Raw genomic sequence first — 14,951 nt, forward strand, 5'->3', positions numbered from 1 at the left:
ATATAATCAGTGCTTAACTTTTGTGTATAATCATAAATTCAACTTAGAAAAGTCAGATTTAAAATGCATTGTTTTAATGAAATTTCAGTTTATTTGTATAATAAAAAAAGAATATATAGGCATTAAGTATTTTTAAATAATACAGTGATGTTTTTTATTATCAATAATTTTTTTTACTCTTACTAATTCTGAAATAAGGTGCTAGCTTATAATTAGAACAGCAAAATGCTACATAATATTTAACCCCGTCATGGATTATCCTGAGATATCTCATTTTTAGTTTTAAAAGTTATTTGGAACTACACGAAATATCTTGGGATACAATAATACCCGAACCAAACAATAATACCTCCAAATTTAGGATTGAAACATATTTTCTCAGGCAAATTTTGCGTTAGCCAGATAAATCCCAAGATTTCTCGGGATTTTCTTGTGTTTGGCTTTCATTTTATTTATATTTACTTATTGTACAGCAATGTCAGAATAGTAGTGCACGTTCCTATGTGTTGCCAGTAAGCAAAATAAAATTTGCCATCCTAAATGCTGAATACTGATAAGTGTTAACTATTTAGAAAACTATATCGAAAAATATTTTGGTGCCCTCTTGAACTGCTGCTCGTAAGCAATGCTTACTTCACCTATCCACTTGCAGCGGCCATGTGTCAGAATGTAGTTAGTTCACGATTATTGTTTGTGGTGGGAGGTTACTACTTGTGCATTCAATTTGATTTTTAAAATTTATTTATATAATGAGTAGTGAAGAGTGTTTTTCTGTTCCTTTCTTTTAGCTCAAGCACTAATTTATCAAAAAAAATCTGTATAATTTGCAAACTTTTTGGCATACATGAGATAACTCAGGATAGCCCAAATGGGTTAATTACTCCCATGTATTTTCTACTAAAAAATTTATAAAAAACACAAAAAAATTATACAATGAGTATTCGCATGATGCATACTTTTAATCTGTAAAATAAAAAAAGTCGATCCATTATGGCACATTTTCAGGAAAAAAATGTTCCGGGAAGGGCTTAACATTAATGTTATTATTTAAAATTAATGCCTTATGGCATTGAATTTTTAAAAATAAGAAAACCTAAAGAAAGTGCCCTCTACTTTCAAAATCAAGTTAATACTAGCAGATTTCTCTTTTCTGCATGTTAAGCCTTAGTAATTTGAAGGGCATAAATGGAAATTTTTTTTTTTTATCAGAAAACAGATATTTCCCTACATGTGAATTAAGATGGTTTGATTAGATAAGATGGGCAAGATACACTTCAATACTTATATAAGTAAAAAAAAAAAAAAAATTCACAACACCATTAGGAAAAAGAAAAGCTTGTATGTGGGACCAAGGATGAAGTGCCTGTAATAATAAATGGATTCTCCTCTAGCCAGCGGATAAAAGAGGGCTGAAATAAGTAAATATTAATAAGTGTCCAATAACCAATACAAATATACATGTAAAGAAGTTTTTTTATATCTAATCTCTTAAAGAACAAGCATATGGCATGCTTTTATTTTAATTAACATAAACATGGAATTATCATTGGTCTTTTAATACTTGTGCTGATGTGATCATTATGCTCAAGAAATTACATTAGAAGAGCTTTCTCTGATAACAGCTCTAATAAATAAAATTATAGTAAATTAAGGAATTTTTCTGAGCAATGTTTACTATTTTATAAATAAAGCAGAGAATCAATAAAACTGTATAATTACCACTGAAGTTCTTGTTAACTTTAGTAGATTATCAGTTGATGCCATAACCTATATAGTATAATTATATGGAAACAGGGAGGGAGAAATGAGAATAACAGAAGGGAGGGAGGGCAGATGAGAATAAAATACATTAAAACCATTTTATAGCTAAACATGTGAGTATATAAAAATTATTTTTAATAAACATATATGATTCTAAGAAATAAAACGTAAAAACAGTACTTCCAGCATTCTACTGGCAGAAATTTATTACAGAAACTTGAGATTACATGCCCTTTAAAACTATTATATAGCAATGGTTCTCAAACTGTAGCTTTTGACCCACCTCCCATAAGTAGAGATGCACCTACAAAAAATTATGCTATAAATTAAGTTTTCTGATTCATAGTAGGAAGCAGTAGTGGGGAGGGGGTATTTGGAAGAGCAGCAGTCAGGAGATCACAGGATGAGACATTGAGAATCACTGCTATGTTTTAATAGGCTAAAAAAATAAAGGATTAATAGCATTTTAAGGTATCTGCCTATTATTTATCATTTTGAAGCTTAATTCAGTGGTGGCACCCAAAATGCAGAGAAACAATGGCAGGTCACGTGACTGGTGACCTGAACGACTTTCTGTTTAATTTCTGGAAAATGTTTTGTGGCTTTTTGCATTCTGCTTGAATACAAGTATTTCATCTTTCCTTAAATGAATTTCAATACTTATTTTATGCAACTCTTTTTATTAAAAATGAAATTAATTATTAAAAAATTCTGTTTTTCACACCTTTCATTTTCAAAAAAGCAAAATATGTATTAATTTTGATGAAAATTAAAAAAAAAAAAAAAAAAAACACATTATTGATAAAATATAAACATGAATCTGTTACTCTTCCATTTTCCAGTTTAAAAGACTGTTGTTAAAAGACTGGAAAATGGAAGAGATTATGGAAAAATTAATCCTCAAAATTTTAAACGTGTGCACGTGCATAGATTTCTACTTATTGTGTGTACAAATATTTAAAAAAAAAAATAATAATAAATTTATATACATATTAGATGCTATCATTTACTTCCATTTTCGAATATTTTAAAATTTATTTTGAATTTGGCAGTCCTCATAGCATGTGCAAAAATTTTAAATTACATTGAGAGAATATTAGATTCTCATATTTACTATGTAAAAACAATAATAAATCCTTCAAAACAAGTAGAAAGGATGTAGATGTTTACTGTACTAGCCCGAGAGTAAAACAAGGAACCTGGAACTAAACAAACATGTCAGGTGACTTATCACACTGAAAAAGGTGGTGGATCACATGACAGGTTCCCGCAATCAATTATTCCGTGAAAATTAAAAAATCAATTCAAAGATAATTGCAATAAAAGTTTTTCTATAATTTAGGAAGATAGAAAAAAATCCAAATTTTATTCACTAATCAGTGGTTAATGTGAGATCATTATTTCAGGGTCACTTGTAAGGTGACACCCCCCCTCACCAATGTCACGTTGAAAGGAACCTCTGAATTTCACAGGCAACATGCAATTATTTTGAGCCACATGGATGGTTATTAAATTTAGAATTTTGATTAATAAATTTTCCACATGATATTCCTAAATTAATATCAGATATAAGAAGTTATTTACTGACAAAACTAATTTCAAAAAATTATGCACGTGTGGTGCTGTAGTCATTAAAAAAATAGCAGGAGGTATATCAAAAACAGAGGGTACAATATATGCAAAAGTAAAGGTCTGCCAATGGTAATTAATCAAATTATTGAATATATATGCTATTCAATGTATATTATCATATACCCTCCAATACAGCATGGTGAATGACAGCCAGCATCATTCACCCAGAGCCTGATATAGGGAAGGTTCAAGAATAACAAAATAGTAACAATAATAATAATAATTATTATTATTATTTAAAATGTGCTTATACCAAGTACAACCCACAGTTCATTTGAGACAGGCATCTAATTTATTATCCTTAATGCCCTTTTTTATTTTGGATTTCCACTGATTAATGGTGGAACCTACTTTAAGCGGTACTCTTCTATTAACCACAGTGCCTCTGTTAAGTGGTAAACAGCACATAGCTAATAAAAGTGGTAGACTTTTATTGGCTACGTGCTACATCCTTTTTATAAGCATACTCTGTTAAACACTTACCTGTCTAGTGTGAACACTGAAATTAATCCCCAAATGTTCATCCCACCTGTGTTACAATGCATTTTTTACTGTAAGCAACTTTAATTTGGTACTTTTTTTTTTAGAGCTTTAGTGTTACCATAAGGTTAAAAAATAACACTTTAACATTTAAATGTTATAAGCTACAAATTTTAAAAATGAGTATAGGAAATCTGGACAAGTAGTTGATCTCACATATAGTTTCTTAATAAAATTTTATAATATATAAATTTATAATGCTTTCAGAACATCATTCTTACTTTAGTAAGAATGATGTTCTATAGTTATGATCTTATGTTACTGATTGGATCTTTAGGTTTTTGTTTTTATAGTACTTCAATATAGTACTTTAATAGCCATTTGGTGACATTTAGATGACTGAATAGATCATGTTGATCATAAGAAATACAATTATATTTCCCACAATATGTTCCTTTTGCAATTTTAAGGCTATTCCTGATATGAAGTTTATGCTCACATTATTTAAGTAAGAGAAAGTCTGATCTAAGCTTTTTATATTCTATGAAGTTCTTTTTTGACTGATCCATTGCCATTTCCTGAAGGATTTCTCTTTTTTTGGATGAATGCATTTTTAATTTCAGTTTTGAATCAGGGTTTAGTTCTAGGTGTAATTTTTATTTCTCTGGAGGCTAACAATGACAATTTGTTGTAGTTTATTGACTAGTATGGTGACCATTTCCTGTCCTAGTTTAGTGCCTGCCAGCAAGGCAGCAAAAAGAGAAAATCCATAGGACAACTGGATTAAAAGTGTGTCGAAATTCAGATATTATCACAGCATAGCAAAAGCTGTTTTATGTAAACTAATAATATAAGACATGATTCTGAACAATGAAAGCTCTAAAAATCATAACCAAAACAATTTCTAATCATAGGTAGTCTTGACGATGCCAGTACTTTAAAATTTTCATTAATGTTTTTTTTTTTTTTTTTTTTTGATTTGGTAGTTGTTGGCGCATCGGCTTCTGTGGCCATATTGCACCTCCCAAGGTTTTTGCAGTACTTTGATCCAAGCCCGAGGCGGGAATCGAACCCGCGACCTTTGGGTTGCCGGGCAGGTACTTTACCCACTCGGCTAGCCCGGTCGGCCTTTCATTAATGTAAGATTGTGTCTCATATTTTTTATATTTTGCCAAATTGCTGCCACACAGTTTTCAAAATAATTAAAATAAAAATTACCATTTGGCAGTGGAATGTATATTCTTTTTTCTAATCTTCTACGCAAAGCTTCATCTACATCCCAAGGAAAATTTGTCGCAGCAAGTACCATAACAACTTTATTGGGATGATCTGACTGTGTATTAGTTATACCTAAAGAAAAGGAAAAGGTTATTCAGTGTCTGTATTTCACATATATTATTTTTTTATATTCCCTCCATATCAAAAAAATGGAAAATACAAAAAAAAAAAAAAAAACCATAAGTTAGTTAATGTACACAATTGTGCACTGCATCTCATCTCAGGCACATTCATTTATTTATTTTTCTTCAATTAAATGATTTTTTAAAATTTTTTCTGATTAACAAAAATGATAAGTAAATATAATTATCTCCTTATCAATTAATTACTAAGATAAGATAATAACTTTATAAAACATTTAATAAACCTCTACAGGTTTTTATGTTCTCTATGTTTAGTCATTTAGTTTAATTACAACTGTATACTATTTATTACTTTCCTCCTATGTTACTCTTTTTTTTTTTCTTTTTTAAGTCTCGTTTTTCTTTGTTTATCTGTATCTTTTTACAAGCAACATCACATTCATGAATCTTGCATAACAGTATAGGTGAATTGCACATGGACTGTTTAAAGCTAATAATACTGCATTAAAACTACACTTAATCAATGAATTTCTTTTTTCCACACAAACTGTATAGAAAAAAATAATCCCAAAGTATTATAGAATTAAAATTAGAATTAAACAGTTGCAGAAATAAAAGACAACACAAAAGGGCATGCATTAGCATTAGCATAGGCATATAATGCAAGAAAGCAAGCTTATACAGCGTCAGCAAAAACAAACAAACAAAAAAAAAAAGTAGAGAAATGAGAGGAAATGTCAATTTATAACAAGTGGTAAATGAACTGAAATACTGCTTTCATGATTTTGATGTCAGGAGTGCACCTTAATATCAAGAAAATTTGGGGCTGCAACACAGCTGATTTTCAAAACTCTTCAGAATTTGAGATGAGTAGTTTTGTCTATATGCAATGGAGAGAAAAGAAACCCATTTCTGCAGGCATCACTGATGAGAATATTGTTGTGATGACTGAAGGAGTAGCACATATTTGCATTTATCTGCTAGTAGCAGAGCAGTTGCTACACAACTGAACCTTTCATGGTCAACTAGCTGCAAGGTCCTGTGAAGTGTACTACTCCAGTACCCATATAAACTATGTACAGTGCAACTTCTAGCTAACTTCTAGCGATCATCGGAACTGTTCAGATTTTGCTCTTCAGTTTCCAGCTAGGATGAAGGTGGACAACACAGATAAGGAAGTTAACAAATCCATCAAAGTTAACTTCCATCTGAATAGTAATACCAACATCCATTGTTTGATGGGGAACATCTCCACATTACCAAAGAAATTCCATTGTTACCCTCCCCCCCCCGTGTTACTGTGTAGTACAATTTCATTACTACATTCATTAATTACGAGACCATTCTTCTTTGAGGAGGTTCAACTACATGATCCCAGAATACTATCCAATAACCCCACCAATTTCTTCACCTAACACTTTAGGTGGGGAAATGAATTCCCCACCTAAAGTGTTATTCTCAACCTTCAAGTTACAAGACAGCGGTTTTCTTGAAGGATGGAGTAGCACTTCATACTGCTTACCCAGTGAAATGGCTGTTTTGTGACACATTTCCTAAAGGCCATAATTTCCTGTGTATTCCCAGCTACTTGGAAACCTTGTTCACAAAACTGAAATTCACACGATGTTTTTAGCTGTGGGTTTATTTGAAAGACAAAGTGTACTGGGAGAACACTGAGACAGTTGCAGAAATAAAAGACAACACAAAAGGGCATGCATGCATTAGCATTAGTAGAGGCATATAATGCAAGCTTATACAGCATCAGCAAAAAAGAACAAAAAAAAAACTTCCCATTTCACTCATCCATTCACTCCAAAAGTCTGTCCAGTTTTTTCTTGAATTTATTTAAGCTATCAACTTCCACAACGACAAATGGAAGTTTGTTCCAGCAATCAACTACCCACTGACTACATGCTTTGACATCTGAAGGAAATGCTACAACTAACAACATGGTTTTACAATTCCAGCATACTATTAACATCAGCAGACATTACACACTGAATAGGCTGTGTGATGTCTGCTGACATGGGTACCTTGCTATCTGAATAAACCTGTTGCATATCTGTTCACTTGTACATAATGTATTATTTCTCCAGTGGCAACTTGTGGGGTTTTTTTGCATCATTCCTTGTCTGCATTTCCTGGCTACTACTACTACTATCCATGATAAATTTCAGTGCTTGTATGGTTGCCTGATCAGTTGAGTTAATGTCTGTGGTTGTAACAGTAAAAGGATTAAATAACTATGAAGATATATCAACACATTAAATGATTACTGGTTAGATAATGTAATAAAAATTAATTAATTAGTTATAAAAAGGTATAAACATATGATATCTTTCTTCATTGGTAAAATCTGCCATTTTAACCAACTGCCTGGACAAGGCAGTTGGTTAAAAGCAGTAAAAACACTACACTTCTAGTAATAAACTGAGGGCAGGTAATTAATAAATGCTTGATTGTTAGGTTAACACTGCAGTATTTGCACATAGGGCAATTTTCTACTTTCAGGAGAGAGTGCATGAGGTAGGGGGTGGATTATACAAAGTGCCCAAGACTTCCTCCCGATGAATTTTACATACATCACATTTCCATATCCTGATTATAGGTTTAATGCAATATAATTTATTCATATTTTATTTTTTCCAGATATTTTGCCAGACTGAAAGATATTTTTTGTGAATCACAGGTCTAAAATCCACAAAAGAGATCGGAGTGCTTTGTTCAGTCAGAGATAGTGCCAAACAGAGCATTTTGACAGCCTAATAGCAAACTCATTTCCTTCAATCCCTGAATAATTCAGAATCCAACAAAAGTGGATATGCAAGTGGGGGTCATATAGAGGATACATTTCCCAGATGTTGGGAAATGTTCAACCTGTACACCTGCTAGAGCATTCAATGCACTTAATAAGTCAGTATACAAGAAACATATATAGTATTGTTTTAGATGTATATGCTTTGAGGCAAGCATAACAGCCTGGAGCTGTGCAGTATGTATGCTGATTTTCACAAGGATTTGCACAGAGTTAATATCATCTGGAAATGTTGCAGCTGAACTGGTGCTTGTTTCTAATTTTGAATCATTGTGAATTAGCACAAACTCAGCAAATCGAGCCTGGTGCACAACAAACAGCTGTTAAATAGATGACAGAACTATTGGCTCACCCCAGCTCAAAAAGGAGAAATCACACGATGGAAAATGAACATTCCAAGGTGGATGTGGTTACCAAGATGATAGCACAAGAAACTCTACTGACAGATTTAATTACATAAAAAGCTTACTCAACTGGATTCCAAAGGGTCTGTATCATAAATATTTGGCCAGAATGGAGCAAATACAGTAGTCCGTGTAGCATGATCCAGTAAAGATTTTAGTTTGAAAGCATATGTTAAAGACAGTTGTGCACGCTGAACAAATAGGTGGCCCATCTGCCTTGACATGCATTCTGCAAATAGGGGATGCTGAATTAGCATCAGTAGCAATATGGATGGACTGGTAATGGAAGCACAGAGCACTTTTCCTGGCAGAGGAATAAACTTGAACAACATAATCTGTTTGAGACTGAAACAGGGCTTGATGTAAGTAGAGAAGAATACATCTGTCTGCACCCAACAGTTCTCTATGATTGGCTGTCTGCACCCAACAGTTCTCTATGATTGGCTGTCTGCCTGTGGAGCTTAAAGATAACAAAGTTTAATTATAACAACCCTATATTCAAAGAACACCATTCTGTGTGTGAGAAACATTTTCTAACTTAAAAGCTGAATTTTACGGAGAACATTACATAAAATTTCATAAATAAGAAATGAAAACATTGATTTCTGTGATGTATATATCACCTACCATCCATCTGTATTAACAGTTCAGATTTCATACGGCGACTAGCTTCATGTTCTGAATCTCCCCCACGCCGAGAACAAAGAGAATCTATTTCATCAATAAATATTGTACTTGGGGCATAAAATCTTGCCTGTTAATTGAAAAAATATATATTTATTTAGTTTATGAAATATATGACCCTGTTCACAGGTCCTTAACCAGATATGGAAGGAAAAGGATAAAAATTTATTCCATAGAATGGATTTTATTGGAAAAAAATGGGTGAATGGAAGTGAACATGAAAAGATATTTATATTACATTCCTTTATTACTATAATATTAATAGCAAGTATAATAGAATTCCAGTCATCTGAAACAATTGGTGTTTGAAAAAGTAAGGTATTTGAAAATGTTGATTTTTTCAGAAAATTAATTTTAAATGTACTCTATCTATATGGAAGCAGAGAAGCAGGAAAAATTTAATAAGAGAAAACTATACTAATTTGCATTTATTATTTACACATTATGTACTGCACTATTATATAGCTTTAAAATAGCTGCCAGTGTTTTGCTACTTGAAATATGTATTTTTTTCTGCCGCAAGGTATTTTCATTACACATGCTAATTGGCTCTTATTCAATTCTTGTGATTCAGCCCACCTAGTAGCAATCAGAAGGTTAAATGCTTCACTGCCTGTTTGTTTTCATGATATATATTCATTATAATGTTTTCTCATCGTATAAATTTTTTTTTATCCGATTCAGATTAGTATTTAATGATGAAGCTACTTCCTCATTTGTCAAATAACTGTTAACCTGGATTGTATGAAATTCTATGTAGTTATTGTACGTAGTTATTAGTATTTAAGACTGGTTAGTCTGACCTCAGTGGTAGGAAAAATCTTGGAGGCAATGAGACATCCAGGGACATTTAGATAGATATGGCATTCTGATAAGGTTATTTGTTAAGGGAAAATCAAGTTTAACTAACTTAGCAGGCTATTTTGACACAGTTACTTATGAGCTCGATTTAGGGAACAATTTTGACATAGTTTATTTGGATTTTAGAAAAGTATTTGACTTGGTCCTTCATGAGCATATAAGCTTGAACAGGTTTGGATTACTGATAACATTCTAAGATGGATTGCTGGTTGGCTGCAGGGCAGAAGGCAGAGGGTTGTGATTAATAGATATTCTTCGGATTGGTGTAACATCAGGAGTGGGGTCCCTTAAGGATCGGTTCTTGGACTACTATTGTTTCTCATTTTCATAAATGACATCGACAAAGAGAAAGAAGGCATGATGCTAAAATTTGCAGATGACATAAAGATTGGCAGAGTCAATGTTCAGGGCCAAGTGGTGCTCCTTCAGAATGACTTGAACAGACTTCAGAGATGGTCAGAGAAGTGGCAGCTATGTTTTAATGCTGCTAAATGCAAGGTCTTACCACTTGGGGAATATCAACCCACAAATAAATTATACACTTGGTGGGATTGAATTAAAAACAGTGGAGGAAAAGGATCAGGGATTTACAATACTGACAGATATGAAGTTTCCTGAACAGTTTAAACAGGCAGCCAGGAAAGCCCATGGTGTCCTATCGATGATGGGCTACAGAGCTTGGCAACCAGGCACCTCAGAGGTGACCTAATTGAGGTTTATAAGGCTCTGAGAGAGAAAAAGAGAGATTAGTAAAATGAATGAAGGCAGAATTCTCACTGTTTTAAAGAATTGGGGGAACTTCCCAGAGCTGCTTTACAATTAACACTGTTCTAAAGAATTACATAATTTCTGGAATTCTTTAGAACAGTTAGGTGTCATAAATTCAAATTACAGGGGTTGAGGTTTAGGTTAGATTGTAGGAAGTTTTCATTTAGCCAGTGGGTTGTTGATTGCTGGAACAAATTGCCCTCACAGGTAGTTGAGGCTGACAGTTTGAATAAATTCAAAGGTAAACTGGATAGCTACCTGTGTGAGGAGGGAAGCATATAATTTGTATTTTCCTATCTACTTGTTTTTTTTTTGTGCTAGTGCAGCAAAAGCCTGTGGCTTCCTTGCACTATTTAGGGAGAGAATACTATTACTATTTATTACAGAATTCACTAAACTGTGCAAAGAAAATGGAAAGTTAAATCGAGGGACTCTATCAATAAAAATTTAAAGAACAAAGCATATTAAAAAAAAATAAGAAACTAAGAAGTTTTGCCTGTATATGGACAGAAAAAAAAGTCAAGCAGTAATATAATGTTTGGCATGTTGCATAATTTATTTATTTATTTTTTTTTTTAAAAACTTATTTATTTTTGATAAATAAATAAGTTTCAGTTTTTTCTTGAGACAGCTAAGGCCAGTAGAGTTTAATATTCAATGTGAATTAAGAGCAGCCAAAATTTTTTTAAATTTTTATTTTTTTCTGGCAACACTTGGATTGTGTGCATTTTGTGGAAGCATATGGGCTCAAATCTGGAAACCCTTACTTGTTGCTGTGCATAACTGGACCAAGGTCAGCCCCAAATCTAAACAGATTTAGTCTAGATTTAAATAACTAAGTTGAAACTACACAGGTAAAGTTTTTTCAACTCAACTATTTAGATTAAAGTCAAGCAGCCTGGATAGATAATTCATGCCACTTCTATATAACATTAATCACACTAAAGTGATGCCTAAAAGCTCTGCTTAGAAAAAAAAAAAAAAAAAATCTACAAATTACAAATTGATTACTATGTATATTTGTATATTTGCAGTAATTTGAGTAATGGTGAAGTTTTAATACATCATATCGTAATTTAAGTAATGGTGAAGTTTTTATACATCATACATAGTTGGTATCATACAAAAGTTACATGGATGAAATTTACTCTTTGCTTCACTCATAAAAGTGAAAAAAATTTCACATAACTAAAATTTTGGATAACTGGTATTCAGGTGATTGGAATTCTACTGTTATAGGAATACAGTATAAATTATGCAAAGTTGATAGGAAAGTGGATAAAAGAGAATCTGAGACCCTAAACAGTCCTTATCTGGCTAAGTTCTGTAGAATATGGGCAAAATTTTGGAAAAATTGGAAGGTATATAAATGATTTGATAGCCACTATCTTCTATCTTATATTAGACAGGGCTTTTTATATATATATATATATATATATATATATATATATATATATATATATATATATATATATATATATATATTACGGTAAAGCAGCAGGGTTTGCAAAATAAAAGAAACAGAAATGCTTGTTTTTCAGTTAAAAACCTAAACCATTGATTAGTTGTGAACAGTTGTGGAAGCAGCTGCACAAAAAACAAATTTTCATAGCATATAAAAATTTTGTACTTATCTTCATACCTACCAAATTTTAAAAACTGGAAATTGTAAAGCTTTTAATAGAGATCTGCTTTTCTGGTGAAATTCATTGGAACAGCATTATAAAATATTTCTTTTAATTTTTAGGGTCCATAGTCTAATGAAGGACCCTTATAATATCACTCAGTTGTCTGTCTGTCCGTCCGTCACAGCATTGTATCTCTGGAACCACTCAACCTATTGATCATTGTTGACAAAAATTTGTTTGAGAAATAGGGGGGGGGGGGGGTAAAATGTAGGGGGACAAACATTTTGTAGACAACCTATAGCTTATTATACACCGTTGGAAACAGCTCAATGAGTAGGTTTAAAATATAATTTTAAAATATTTTTAAAATTAAAAATAGTGGCGCCAGATAGGAAAATGTGAGTAATTTTCGTGCCCCCCCCCCTCTATTTCCATCGCTAATGGAGCTAAAAATTTAAAAATCACATTAGCTATGCATTATTTGATGCCAATCAAGGGAAAACTATTCAGATTGAAATCTATTATTTACTTTTTGTGTTAAAATTAAAAAAACAATTTTTTATTGCCCTTCGGATAGCACACTTCTTTGTACTAATTAACTCTCCTTTTGGTGACAAAAAGGTTGCTAAATAGTTAGTTAATAATTCTATAAAGGTCATTTATAAATTTTGCGACGAGATGTATTTTTTAACAATTTTCAAAGCTAGAGTTGTCCTGGCAAGGAGATACTCAGAGAGCCAGTGTTGAGGTCGTGGTGGTGGGAGGCACCTGTGTGGAGTCTTGCATGGCCCTCACCTGCCAGTCACTTCTCCCCCAAGACTTTAATCGCTTCTCTAGGAATAAGTCGGAGTCGCTTCTCCCACCCATAATTCACAACAAATGGAAAGACTCAAATAGACAACTTTTTGTTAGTTCCTCAGTTTTAGGCCAAGCCAGGGTAATAGAAACGTTTTTCAGTTACCATAAAGCTCTCTATTTGAGATACTACACTAACGACCATTCGTGACTACGGACCCTTCATCCTGAGTGCCCGGCACTCAGTAGTTAACCAATTTATTTTTTATATTATTATTATCAACTGTGTGCTGTAAAGACCTGGTACACAGTTTTATTTGATCTCTGCTTATTTATGTATATGGCATAAATGGTTGATAATTTTAGACCTACAAGGGAGATTTGTATTCACCCAGAAGTAGTTGTGATAGAAGGTTGAAACAAACACCAAAAAAACAAAGTGACACATTTTTGCCACCACTCAATACATCTGCAGGAGTTTTGTATAAGTCCCCTGACTGTCCTTCAAACCATGACTCTGCAGCAGAAATCACCTCATCAGCAGCAGTAAAATGTTTTCCACAGAGAAAGGACTTCAGGGCAGCAAACAGGAAGAAATGTGAAGGAGAAAGATTGGGAGAATAAGCAGGATGCAGCAATATTTCAAACCCACAAATGTGGGCACACCTCACTGCAGCATGTGAAGAATATACAGGGACATTATCATGGAGCAGGCGCATATCTTTCAACAGCTTTCTCCATCTTTTTTCTTTTATAGAAGCATACAGCTTTATGAGGAGGTTGAAATAATACTTCACTGTCACAGTACAGCCCTTTTGAAGGTAATCTGTTAGTATTACACCATGCTGATCCCAAAAACTGACAGCATCATCATTCCACCTTTGCCTTTATTGAGGGTAGTGATTCTGCACGCTTCCATTGTTTTGACATTTGTTTAGTTTGGGATCATAGTGATGGATCCAAGTTTCATCCATGGTGACAAACCATGGAAAAAACCCTTCTTGCTTTTCCTGGCACATTGACAACATTTTACGAGCACACTGTGCCCTTTCCTTCTTCTGGTAAGGGGTCAGAAGTCTGCAAACCCATCTAGCAGACACTTTACTCATATGCAACTGTCGATGGATGATGTTCTCCACAGTTCCCTGCACTAATTTGGAGCTCTGTAGCTAGCTCTTTGATGCTAATATGGCGATCTTCCAGGATTAATGCCTCAATTTTTGCAGCACTCTCTTCTATTACAGCAGTTGCTGGGTGTTCTGGGATTTCTTCATCATGCACTGAGGTTCTTCCACATTTGAATTATTTAATGTACAACAATAATATGACCTGTCACCTGGGCAGTCTTCTCCACAAACAGTGACCATTTCTTCGTGGATTGTTTTGGGTGTTTTCCCTTGCAGAAAGAGGAACTGAATCACTGATCTGTATTCCACTTTATTTACTGTGACATTTCACTTCATTCAACGCTGCAAAGAAAAAAAAAAAAAAACAAATTTTTCAGATCGAAACCAAAATTTGTGTGGTTACCATAGAAATTTCAAGGTATCAAACAAAAAAGAAATTTCAACTTTCAATGACAACTACTTCTGGGTGAATACAAATCTTTTTTGAAACCTTGTACATGCATCAGCAGCAATATGTGAAGATATGGGCTAATAGATATATTAGATCACATCTTGGAATGCATAATTTTAAATACATGTCAAACTAACAGAATAATGTCAGTAATTTGTCACCTTCATTCATCACACTGTTTATT

The 14,951-nt window shown here is 33.1% G+C and overlaps 1 protein-coding gene across 1 annotated transcript in view; it reads right to left on the bottom strand.

Moving 5' to 3' along the window:
• LOC150083688 (katanin p60 ATPase-containing subunit A1-like) overlaps nucleotides 1–14,951 on the bottom strand; it is a 56,692-nt gene that overhangs the window by 13,939 nt on the left and 27,802 nt on the right. Inside the window, exons 6-7 of the mRNA XM_090377438.1 lie at nucleotides 9,081–9,207; nucleotides 5,092–5,223 (exon numbers count right to left, since the gene is read on the bottom strand). Coding sequence (XP_090233564.1) covers nucleotides 5,092–5,223; nucleotides 9,081–9,207 — 259 coding nt within the window. The remainder of the gene's footprint in view (nucleotides 1–5,091; nucleotides 5,224–9,080; nucleotides 9,208–14,951) is intronic.

The sequence above is a fragment of the Mastigoproctus giganteus genome, chromosome 7 (assembly GCF_048544385.1).
Source record: "Mastigoproctus giganteus isolate SK-2022 chromosome 7, ASM4854438v1, whole genome shotgun sequence".
Lineage (NCBI taxonomy): Eukaryota > Metazoa > Arthropoda > Arachnida > Uropygi > Thelyphonidae > Mastigoproctus > Mastigoproctus giganteus.